This window comes from Ranitomeya imitator, chromosome 7, assembly GCF_032444005.1.
Source record: "Ranitomeya imitator isolate aRanImi1 chromosome 7, aRanImi1.pri, whole genome shotgun sequence".
Lineage (NCBI taxonomy): Eukaryota > Metazoa > Chordata > Amphibia > Anura > Dendrobatidae > Ranitomeya > Ranitomeya imitator.
In genome coordinates this window covers 105,015,379-105,027,709 of record NC_091288.1, presented here as the reverse complement: position 1 = coordinate 105,027,709, position 12,331 = coordinate 105,015,379, and the positions used below count along the sequence as shown (strand labels likewise).

At 49.7% G+C, this 12,331-nt stretch overlaps 2 protein-coding genes across 4 annotated transcripts in view; one reads left to right on the top strand and one right to left on the bottom strand.

The window, feature by feature from the left end:
- The window catches only part of CCNYL1 (cyclin Y like 1), a 143,950-nt gene extending 142,208 nt beyond the window's left edge, over positions 1-1,742 (bottom strand). Inside the window, exon 1 of one of the 2 annotated variants that reach the window (XM_069733707.1) lies at positions 1,353-1,742. In XM_069733707.1, coding sequence (XP_069589808.1) covers positions 1,353-1,491 — 139 coding nt within the window. In that variant the 5' untranslated portion in view covers positions 1,492-1,742. The remainder of the gene's footprint in view (positions 1-1,352) is intronic. The other variant, XM_069733708.1, reaches the window with a different exon arrangement.
- A 236-nt stretch (positions 1,743-1,978) lies between these two features.
- The window catches only part of METTL21A (methyltransferase 21A, HSPA lysine), a 30,262-nt gene continuing 19,909 nt past the window's right edge, over positions 1,979-12,331 (top strand). The window contains exon 1 of one of the 2 annotated variants that reach the window (XM_069733706.1): positions 1,979-2,115. The gene's annotated coding sequence lies outside the window, so the exon portion shown is untranslated. Of the gene's footprint in view, positions 2,151-12,331 lie in introns of both variants that reach the window. The other variant, XM_069733705.1, reaches the window with a different exon arrangement.

Here is a 12,331-nt window from a genome sequence, read left to right as displayed (position 1 = left end):
CAGGTCCACACACACACACACAGGTCCACACACACACAGGTCCACACACACACAGGTCCACACACACACAGGTCCACACACACACACAGGTCCACACACACACAGGTCCACACACACACACAGGTCCACACACACACACACACACAGGTCCACACACACACACACACACAGGTCCACACACACACACAGGTCCACACACACACACACAGGTCCACACACACACACACACACAGGTCCACACACACACACACACAGGTCCACACACACACACACACAGGTCCACACACACACACACACAGGTCCACACACACACACACACAGGTCCACACACACACACACACAGGTCCACACACACACACACACAGGTCCACACACACACACACACACAGGTCCACACACACACACACACAGGTCCACACACACACACACACACACACACAGGTCCACACACACAGGTCCACACACACAGGTCCACACACACAGGTCCACACACACACACACAGGTCCACACACACACACACACAGGTCCACACACACACAGGTCCACACACACACACACACACACACAGGTCCACACACACACACACACACAGGTCCACACACACACACACACACACACACACAGGTCCACACACACACACACACACACACAGGTCCACACACACAGGTCCACACACACACACACACACACAGGTCCACACACACACACACACAGGTCCACACACACACAGGTCCACACACACACACACACAGGTCCACACACACACACACACACACACAGGTCCACACACACACACACACACAGGTCCACACACACAGGTCCACACACACACAGGTCCACACACACACACACAGGTCCACACACACACACACACACACACACAGGTCCACACACACACACACACACAGGTCCACACACACACACACACAGGTCCACACACACACACACACACAGGTCCACACACACACACACACAGGTCCACACACACACACACACAGGTCCACACACACACACAGGTCCACACACACACACACAGGTCCACACACACACACACAGGTCCACACACACAGGTCCACACACACAGGTCCACACACACACACACACAGGTCCACACACACACAGGTCCACACACACACAGGTCCACACACACACAGGTCCACACACACACACAGGTCCACACACACACACAGGTCCACACACACACACAGGTCCACACACACAGGTCCACACACACACACAGGTCCACACACACACAGAAGCCCTACAGAACGCTGACAGCACCCTCTATAACCCCTCCTGGCACACGCCGCCGGTCCCCTGCGCCCACTCCCTGACCCAGCCTCGCGCTTACCATCCGTGTACTCCCGGTCTTTGATGTGCTGTAGGTGGGAGCCGGACTCCGTCTCCTCCAGGACCACCTCCACCTGGTACGGGTGCACCATCTCCGGACTAGCATCCGGGGACACACAACAAGTCACCGTATTGCCCATGCTGGCTTCCCCGTGAGGTGGCAGTGAGGACCAGCAGCCAGACTCTCCTCCCGCTTGGAGGCCTCCTCCCACCCGTTACGAGCACTCACGACACAGGCATGGAACACAGGTACAGTAATGACGGCCACTGCTGCTAGGACGGCCGGGCGGAACACCGCATCCTCTTGTCCCAGCCGGTCCCACGGGAGCTGAGGGCGGGAGTGACTCCGTGACGCTTCACACACCCCTCCGCCGACGTCACGCCTTCCTCTCTCTACCTCCGGGAGTTCTTTTCCGCCGTCTCCATAGTCCACCAATAGGAGGCATGGTGGGCGGAGAGATGTAGTGAGCCTCAGATTTTATTCCAGCCAATCATAGAGCCTCTTGTAGCGAATATGGGCGTGTTGCCGTTAGTAGCGCAATGCGAGCTTCAGCCACCCAGTCACGTGTCAGTGTTATGTCCAGTACCCCAATCATCGTGTTCCTGGGTGGAGCTACTTCAGAATGAGGCTTGGGGCGCACAATTGATTCCGAGTCTCCGACCTTCCAGCTGAGTTTGAATGCTGGAGAGTTGTGCTGTCCTCCTCACTGCTTTCCGGCACTGCTGCAGCACTGTAGTGCGCTGGGAGGCTTCTGCGGGGGCGGGTAAGAGGCGCAGCACATACCACATGTTGTGACAGGTAGGTTGCTGCACACCCGTCTGCTCTCATCGGGTGTTTGTGACCGCAGCACGAGGCTTTCTAACAATTCCGCACTGCCCAGTGTAGACTTCATGCAGAAGCTTCACATCCGGGATACCAATGAGGGAACTGTCCCTCTTAAAGGCTGCATTCTGTGAAGGTGGCTCTTATGCTTAGTATCCCTAGGAATGCTGAGCTAATCACTTTCATACATTGCCCTTCATAGCTCTAGTGTGTCTTCTCCCCAGGTGTCGGCCGCCTCCGAGACGTCAATCATCTCCCTCTTGCGTCTGTGTTTGTTACATGCCCGGCGCCTGCGCTCTGCCAACATTTCTCAGGCATGTGCGGTGTGCGCTGCCCGTGAACTTACATCAGGCGCGAAGTGTTGGCTAGGCGTAGCTGTGACTGCAATGCAGACTGATGGCGGAACCGCCAGTGCCCAAGGCAGATGTAGGGAAAATCGGCTCTGGAATTTGTGTTTTGATTCTGACTGCAGTATGTTAGTGGTGCAGTCCGTTTAATCTCCAGTCTGGGTTTTCCATGTGGCTTGAGGCCACAGGATTCTTTGTTAAAAGCCCTGTAGTATAATCAGGGTCAGTGTCTGGAGGGGGACAGAGCAAGCGGCTCTGCGGAGACACAGGGCAGAGCGGAGACTCCTGGCATCCACAGCTGACAGTGCTGCCGCCACCCACGGGAACTGGTCAGAGGAGGACCAGCATGTTTAGTGGCTGCAAACCAACGAAGTTGTAAGAGCTGTGTGAGACAGCCATTGATCAAACTCCGTCGGAGAGCTGTCCACAACTCTTCAGCTGTATAACTGCCATCTCCAAGGCTTATCAATTTTAATACTACCTGATTGCGGTGAACCCTGGCTGTGCAGTATGGAGGTGGTGGGGTTGGAACGCATGTCTCGTTAAGGCAGGGGTTGAGGGTGCAGGTGGAGGCCCTAGAGGTAGAGAAAGTGTTTAAATGTAGCCCTGCAAGCCTTGGGGATTCCAAACCTTGTGGAGCAGCACATGTCCCCACAGACATCAGTCACAAAGCGCCCAGTCAGCAAGATGTAACGCCATTGGCCATGCTTACTCGTCCAAGTGTCTGTGGTGAAATGCACCCTAGCAGACACTGATTTAGTCACATTGATCTCTGCAACATGCTGGTGTTGCGCAGGCACTGCTTTCTTAAATGTAATGGCGACTAGGCAATTGGTACTGGGGGACTGTGACGACATCAGCTTTCAGAAACCATCTGTATCAGGCGGAAAGGCAGCATTTATGTGGCCAACAGATTGGAGATGATGGAGTTAAACCTCTTGGCTTTGTCATGCGTAGGAGGAAACAATCTTTTCTCTAGTCACCTTACACAACAGCAGCATCGGAGGTTGCCTCCCCACCCTAATGAGAGACAGGAAACACAAAGAGGTTACATACCCCTTCCTGCAATGGGGCATGAAGAGGTTCTCTGATGGCGCTGGTGATCTGGAGCACCCTAAGCTTACCAACTCAATGCCGAGGTCGGGGGCACCGCTCTCCTCCATGGGTTGCACCCAGCTCCATGCAACTTGGGACCTCTCCCACCCCTCCTCCACCTCCTTGGGGGGGGGGTAAAGAGGGCTGGTAATGTGCAGCCGGGGTCGTCCTCTCCACATGCTGGCCGGTTCTGGAGTCCGCGCGTAATCCTGGGACACCTCCACTAATGTGCTAAATACAACTGTCACCGGGTCTCTATTTTGCTGGCTCCATGCATTAGAAAACCACCTTACTCAAAGCAACACGGTTCCTGGCCGATGCTTCTGCACATCTACATTCCCTATCGGTGTGTCTTTGGAATGTGGGAGGAAACCCACGCATACACGGAAAGAACACTCAAACTCCTTGCAGATGTTGTCCTTGGTAGGATTTGAACCCAGGACTCCAGGGCTGCAGTGCTATCCACTGAACCACCATGCTGCAATGTAACCTCTAAGGCTAAGCTTTGCGCCATTCCCTTTCAGGGACACTATGTTTTCGGTCCATTTCTCGATGAGAGTTTTAGAAAAAGCTATGGATAAAAAGAAATCGCTCCCTGAGCAGAGAAACCCTGAAAAAAAATAGTTTTTTACGTCCTTCTTACCCAGATCAGCGGAAGTGTATTAGATTTGCAGTTTCTCATGGTCATCAGGTCAGCCATTACCAATTCAATGTCCTCCCATTCGGCATTTCTTCAGTGTCGTGGGTATTTACCAAGATTATGGCAGAAGCAGTAATCTTCATCCGTCTTTAGGGGATTCGCATAATTCCGTATCTAGACAACTTTCCTGTCGTCGCACCATCTATCCTTTGTCTAAATCTAGATGTGGCAAAAACCTTGGGAGATCCTGGAATCCCTGGGCTGGATCCCGAATTTGGAGAAGTCAGATCTTCATCCTTCATCAAGGAAGAAATTCCTGGGAATTCTCTTGGCTTCGGGGAAAAGAGCATCCTTCTTGCCCAAAGTACATCAACTCGATCTTTTTCTGAGGATCTCCAAGTTCAGAGACCAGATGGCTCCAACCCTGAGGGAATCAATGTCTATCCTGGGATCGCTGACGTCATGCATCCAGGCAGTTTCCTGGGCTCAAGCCCATACACAAGTCCTCCAGACTCGTGTTCTTCTATCTTGGAAAAGGCATCAAGATTCTCTGACCAGGAGAGTTCTTTTTCCTGGTCACGTGAAGTCTTCATTTTCATGGTGGCTAAACTACCGGAACCTCCAGCTGGGATCATCTTCTCATGAAGATAATCACTTCATACGCCAATCAGAGAGGCTGGAGCGCTGTGGTAGAGAGAACCCACTTCCAGGGTTTATGGGCCCCAGACATCAGATCCCGTTCCTCAGAACTGAAGGCTGTAGAGGAGGCGTCGAAAGCTGCATCTGCCCTTATCCAAGGTCATCAGGTTCATGTCTATTCTGACAGTATGACAGTGGCCTACCTCTGACACCAGGGAGGCACAAAATACGCCAGTCTGAAATCAATCGCTGCAAGAGTTTTTTTTTTTTTTCCTGGGCAGAGAGACATCTTTTGTCCGTCTAAAGGGGTCTGCAAGTGTCCAGGCAGACTTCCTCAGCAGAAAGGACGTCCATTCGGGGGAGTTGTGCCTGGACCAAGCAAAGCAGTCTTTCCATCCCTAGTGACAAGATAGGTCCACATCCGGAATCCCCTATTTGCCCATGGCCAGAACGCGCAGGTGAGGACTTTCCTTTCCCTCAGTCCTACGGACGGAGTGCAAGGAATAATGCTTTTTCTCACCCTTGGAGGTTCAACCTGGCCTATGCCTTCCCACTAATCCGGATTGTAGCAAGGACGCTACAGAAAATATGGTCAGATCAGGTCACCTCGATTCTGATCACTCCCATGTTGCCGGGAAGAAGTTGGTACAGTACTTTGATGGACATGGCCCAGGAAGGTCCGCTACTTCTATCCCAGAGCGTCGACCTCCTTCACCAGGGCCCCTGTTACACCCGCACCCTCACAGATTGAACCTGGCAGCCTGGCTACTGAAGCCAAAATCCTGAAAGCTAAAAGACTTTCAGATGAAATGATACAAACTCTCCAGAATAGTAGGAAGCCAGTAACCAATGCAATTTATGGCAAGGTTTGGAAGAAATTCTCGTTCTGGTGTTCTCAGGATATACCTGATCCCTTTCATCCTAACATTGCACAGATTCTTGGTTTTCTTCATAAAAGGCTGGATCTAGGTCTTACACCTAGTCCTCTGAAAGTTCAGGTGTCGGCTCTTAGAACTTTCTTTGACCAGAACCGGGCTGGTCATCGCTGGATAAATCGTTTCATGACCTTAGCAGCTAGAATCCGACCTAGGCTTCAAAGTCAAATCCCCCCCCCCCTGGTATTTAAATCTGGTGCTTAACGGTTTATCTAAAGATCCATTTGAACCCCTGTCATCCATGATTTAAAAAAACTTTACCCTTAAAGCCGTCTTCCTAGTAGCAATAACTACCGCTAGACATGTAGGGGAGCTGCAGGCCCTATCAGTACAGGAGCCTTACTTAACAGTTACTGCAGATGGCATTTTTCTCCGATTAGATCCCTCCTTTATGCCTAAAGTAGTCTCAGACTTTCATAGAGGTCAGGATATTGTGCTACCCTAATTCTGCCCAGATCATTCCAATACGAAAGAAGCCTTTCACACCCTTGATGTTCGCAGGGTAGTTCTCTACTATCTCCAACAAACTGTGAGCTGGAGGATTGACCAAAACTTATTCATTCAGCCCTCAGGATGAAATAAGGGCAAGAAGGCGGCTAAGAATACGATCGCCAATTGGATCAAACAAGCTATCTGCCTGGCATACTCATCAGATTCTATCTCCTCCTGCATCACTGAAGGCTCATTCCGCACGTTCAGTAGCAGCATCGAGGGCAGAGAGAGGGGACACATCTACTGAGCAGATATGCAGAGCCACCACCTGGTTTTCTGTCCATATGTTTACTAGACACTACAGACTAAGTTTTAATAGGAATTTAACATGTAGTCCCTCCCTTTAGAAATTAGTTGTTTGTATTACTCCCATGTTGCTGTTGTGAAAGGTGACTAGAGAACATAGAATTAGTCTTACCGGTAATTCGGATTCTAGGAGCCTTCCACAACAGCACTAACTTCCCTCCAAATCTAATTATTCTTATTGGATGATTCCTGCACTTTGGAAACTACTCATTCTAGTGTGTCCAGAAAAAACACTGGTGGTTGCAGAAAGGTAAGGGCTATTTAACCTCTGTGTTTCCTGTCCCCCATTAGGGCGAGCAGACAACCTCCTATACTGCGGTCGTGGAAGGTTCCTAGAAACCGAATTACCGGTAAGACTAATTCTATTTTCTGTAACCATAACTGCGGAACCGTGGGCTGGCTGCAGTGCTAAGAGAGGGCAGAGTACTGTGAACCAGACAAACTGCTGGACCGAGAGAGAGCGGTGCAGGCGGAGATGTTACAGTGGATCGAGAAACTATTGGTGTTCTCGGAGATCGGTCAAAAACAGCAGGCATGTCCGCTTCCGTTATATCTGACAGCGGGCTCTCAGCGTGCTTGGACTGGATTGTCATGGTAATGGAGGAGGAAGAACCAGCAGGTGCAATTGATGGGGTGGCTGATTTGAGTTCTGCTGGTCCGCATTTTTGCGCAGTGGGATTCCTACAGTAGAGCATATTGTTTGCGCATGTGAAGGTTCATACATGTAGTAGTCAAATTATTATTGCACTTTTTACCTCAGTTTTTTTGGGGGGTAAAGTTGGCAGATTACATGGGTTGGCTCCTCCTTTGCAGTGTCAAAAAAGGCCCAGGCTAGGCAACCCTTGCCACCCCTGCGAGCTGTAGACCCGCAGGGTCTGCTGTTACAAGCACAGTTGTGGCTGAGGATGCATTACTTGACGTGGCTGCAACACTACATGTATGCAATGTATGGCGCAACATAGCCGCCTCCTCTTCCTCCTCAAATGACCTACTCAGCTATGGGCCTCTATGTTCAACCCAACTGGATCATCATCATTCATCAATCATCTCCATCATCCATCACATTCCTTGCCCTTGGAGTCACCCTCCTAATCTTCCTGCCCTGACAGAAAGATAGTGAAGTAGCCCGTCCAGTAACAGAAGTTGTCAGTTTCTTTGCATAGGACGTGACGTTGGTTCACTAGTGCTTTCACCGACATTACCACCTACCCCCCGTACACCTTGAACACCAAGCCTAATTCCCCTTCCACCATGGCCTCGCTTTTTCCCAGTCATGTTGCTAAGATAATGTGGTGGGAGCACAGTATTTGCAACAAAAAAATACATTTTGCACCACTTCTGCAAACAGCTGAATTTCAGCTACAGTAAATTCCGAGCTGAAATATATGGCGTGCTATATCGTATTAGTCACAGAAAAAAAGAATTGAGTGTGGATGAGGCCTGTATGACAAAAGTTATGCTACAAACAATTTTAAAGTCAGGTCCCTTACTGTATGATACTAGAAACATAAGGATTTTTTTGGTAGACAGCGGCAGACAGTGGCATCAGAGGGGTTAAATGCCCATGTCGGTGCTGGCACCGCTCGTGAGCATTGCTGCGGGGTGTCAGCTGACACCCGTATGCGATCACCATGGCACTCAGCGTGAGACTGTGTGATCGCAGTGCCGTACTAGTACTGCTGCTTGCGGGAACGCAGTTCCTGCAGAGCTGTGCTAGAACTGCACATGTCGGGAAGGGGTTAAAAAAATATTGTTGCAAAACGTGATACAGCCCGTCGTATTCCACGTTGTAATTGGCAGTGAAATTTTTGTGTGTGCAAAGCTGTTGCACATAGAAAAAACTTTGGGGGGTTTTACAAACATGACACAGCAGGCTAAATCTGAATTTTAAATTGTTTGGAGCATATCTTCTAGGTAATACAGGCATCACCCACACTTAAAAATAAATTCTTGTGTTATTAACGTCATACAGAAGGGGACATCTCGCTTTCAAATTGTTTTGAGCATTTCTTCTTTGTCATACTGGCCTCAAGCACACTGAAACAATTCTTCTGTGAATAAAGCGATTCGGCATGCAATATTTCACCTGGTCATTTACTGCCGCTGAAATTCAGCTGTTTGCAGAGCTGCTGCAGAGTTTAAAATCTATTTTTTTTGTTGTTGCTAATACTGTCCTCCTACCACACTATTTGATCAATATGACTGGGGAAAAAGTGAGGCCCTGGTAGAAGGGGGATTAGGCTTGGTGTACGTCTGGTAGGTGGTAATGTTTGTGAAAGCACTACTGAACCAACGTCACATCCTATGCAAAGACAATTGACAATTTCGGTTACTGGACGTGCTACTCCACTACCTTTCTTTGGCAGGTTCCCAGTAGTATGCCTTGTTGATGAGGCCCAGAAAGAGCATGTGCTCTAGTGGATGGCAAGCATAGCTTCAAGTGGCCTCTCCTCCCTCCACCTCAACATCACACCCAGTACATTCCACAGAGGTGGCACCCAAATTACCCTTGCTTCCCCTGGCGTCCCAAATCTCCAACCGTTCAACTGACTGTACGGAACCACAGATGGGTGAGTGAAGGACTGTTCACACATTCTTTGCCATGGTCATCAGAAAGTGTACTCAAACTTCACCGAGTCAAGAGGAGGAAATCTGCACTGATGCTTAAAGATTTTTTAGCTTGAATCTTGTGCAAGACGTATTAGGGTCTGAGCATCATCCTGACTCTCATCACCAGACATTAATCCCAGGGGAGGTGATCCTGATGAGATTCAGATATCTAAGGGTATGTGCACACGTAGAATGGTCCTCTGCGGATTTGATAAATCCACAGGGCAAAAACTGCGCGTTTTTCCTGCGGATTTATTGCAGATTTACCGCGGTTTTTGTGCATATTCCACTGCGGTTTTACACCTGCGGTTTTCTATTATGGAGCAGGTGTAAATCCGCTGCGGCTTCCGCACAAAGAATTGACATGCTGCGGAATGTAAACCGCTGCGTTTCCGCGCGTTTTTTTTCCACAGCATGTGCACTGCGGATTGCGTTTCCCATAGGTTTACATTGTACTGTAAACGCATGGGGAAACCGCTGTGAACTCGCAGCTGCGGATGCGCAGCACAATCCACAGCGTGTGCACATAGCCTTAGGCTCATATGGATTGTACTGTGCGGTCAGAGCAGAAAGAGGAGGGCGACTCCAAGGGTGAGGAATGCGATAACAAAGAGGATAATGAGGTGGTAGATCCCAGTTGGTGTGAACACAGAGGCACACAGCTGAGTAGGTCATCTGAGGAGGAGGTAACGTTGCGTCATATGTCGCAGACACGTAGTGATGTGGTCACCACAAGCAATCCATCCTCAGCCACAACTGTGCCTGTGACCAGCGTCATTAGGTCTGGCGATTGCAGGGTTGGCAAGGGTTACCTAGCCTGAGCCTTTTTTTTTTTTTTTTTTTTTTATGAGACCACAAAAAAACTGGGTCGAGGTGAAAAGTGCAATAATTTGACTACTACATGTATGAACCTTCGCATGGTCAATCAACATGTTACTATGTGTATCCCACTGCGCAAAAATACGGACCAGCAGACCTCAACAACCATCAACCTCCCCATCAATCCCATCTGCTGCTTCTTCCTCCTGTTACCGCGTCAGCTATTGACGCAAGTCTCCCACCGCAGAACCTCAGGTTCTTTACCTGCTTCAGTCACGTGACTGAGAGCCCACCATCAGCTGTAATGGAAGCGGACATGCCTGCTGTTTTTGACCGATCTCAGAGAATGAGCACACCACAACCTTCTCAATCCACCGTAAGATCTCTGCCTACACATCCCTCACAGTTTCTTGTTTGCCGTACTCTGTCCTCTCAGCACTGTAGCCAGCCCATGACATAGCATGGCCATTCCAATCTGTTGGCCACAGAAATGCAGCCTTTCCGCCTTGTGGTTACAGACGGTTTCCGAAAGCTGATGGCCATCGCAGTCCCCCAGTACCAATTATCCTGTCGCCATTACTTTTCTCAGAAAACTGTGCCTGCGCTACACATTGCAGACAACCTTGACTAAATCTATGTCTGCTAGGGTGCATTTCACCTCAGACACTTGGACAAGTAAGCATAGCCAAGGGCGTTACATCTTGCTGACTGGTCACTGGGTGACTCTGGTGGCTGTGGGAGCAGGCGCTACTCCACAAGTCTTGGAATCCCCAAAGCTTGCAGGACAAATCTCTATTTAACACTTCACCCACTGCTTCTGCCTCCTCCTCTAGGGCCTACTTCTGCGCCATCAACCTATGCCTTAAGGAGACACGCGTTCCAACAGTGCATAGCGAATTCCCATCTCCTCTGTACTGCGCTGCCAGGGCTCACCGCAATCAGGCAGTATTAAAATTTGATATTCCTTGGAGATCGCAGTCATACAGCTGAAGAGTTGTGGACAGCATTCCAGGTCGAGTTTGAGCAATGGCTGTCTCTGCTGAACCTGCATCCAGGGAAGGTCATGTCAGATAATGGTGGAAACCTGGTGGTGGCCCTACGGCGAGGCAAGCTCACACATGTGCCTTGCATGGCTCACGTCCTCAACCTGGTGGTGCAGCATTTTCTCCGCCACTATCCTGGCCTGGATGATCTGCTACAGAAAGCATAGAAGCTGTGTGCTCCCTTCCGCCAGTCGCACCCATCTGGTCATCGACTTGCATCGATACAAGTGTCTTTTATCTATACCACTTAACAGGTTGACATGCGATGTGCCGACATGGTGGAATTCCACTCTGCACATGTTGCAGCGACTGTGGCAGCATAAACGAGCCATGACGCAGTATGTCATGTCGTATAGCTTAGGCCAACAAAGTATGGACGTGGCACATCACATTTACGGAGTATTCACTGATTAAAGACCTCTGCACCCTTCTGCGCAGTTTCGAAATGGCTACTAAGATGGTTGGCGCTGACGATGCCGTCATCAGCATCACTATTCCGGTCATTATATGCTGGAGCAGACTTTTTAAATAGCCTGCCGGAGGAGATGGTGGTCCCAGAGGAAGAGGATGTGGAAGGGATGATATTGTCTCCCTCACACAGGCGGGTGCCAAGGGAGGGTGGATTACTGTAATTGAGGAGGGCTGGTGTTAACAAACAAACTGTTTAGAAATAGTGCAAGATCCGAGGAACATATAGAGAAGGAAGAGGTGATGGGCGAGCAACTGTCAGGAAATGAGGATAATTGTCCCCTCTGTTTGTGGTTGGCGGGAGGGGACGGAGGAAATGAGCATCAGTTCTACCTAGCCACCAACACAACGTGGGCTTGGACCTCATGGTAGAGCCTGACATAGTACAGCAAGAAGGTACTCATATCTGCAACATGATCCCAGTATAGTTATGACTAGAAATAGTACTAATTACTGGGTTGCCACTCTTAGATCCACACTATAAAACCACATTTTCCCAGATGCTTCCCGCCCTAGAAAGTGACCTGCGAATGCTGGAGTATTGAAACACGCTTTTACACAACCTTAAGAGAGCTTTTCCCCAAGACTGCAGTGAAGTACGCAGTTCACATCGCAGCTCTAGACTTTCAACCTCTGGCACGTCAATTCAACAAAGCCAAAACATTAGTAGCAGCAGCAGTGGTGGAAGAAGCAACTTTCTGTGAGTCCTTTGACACATATTATTTTTTTTTTTTTTTAAGACCAACTCGTGCACCAGCACAAC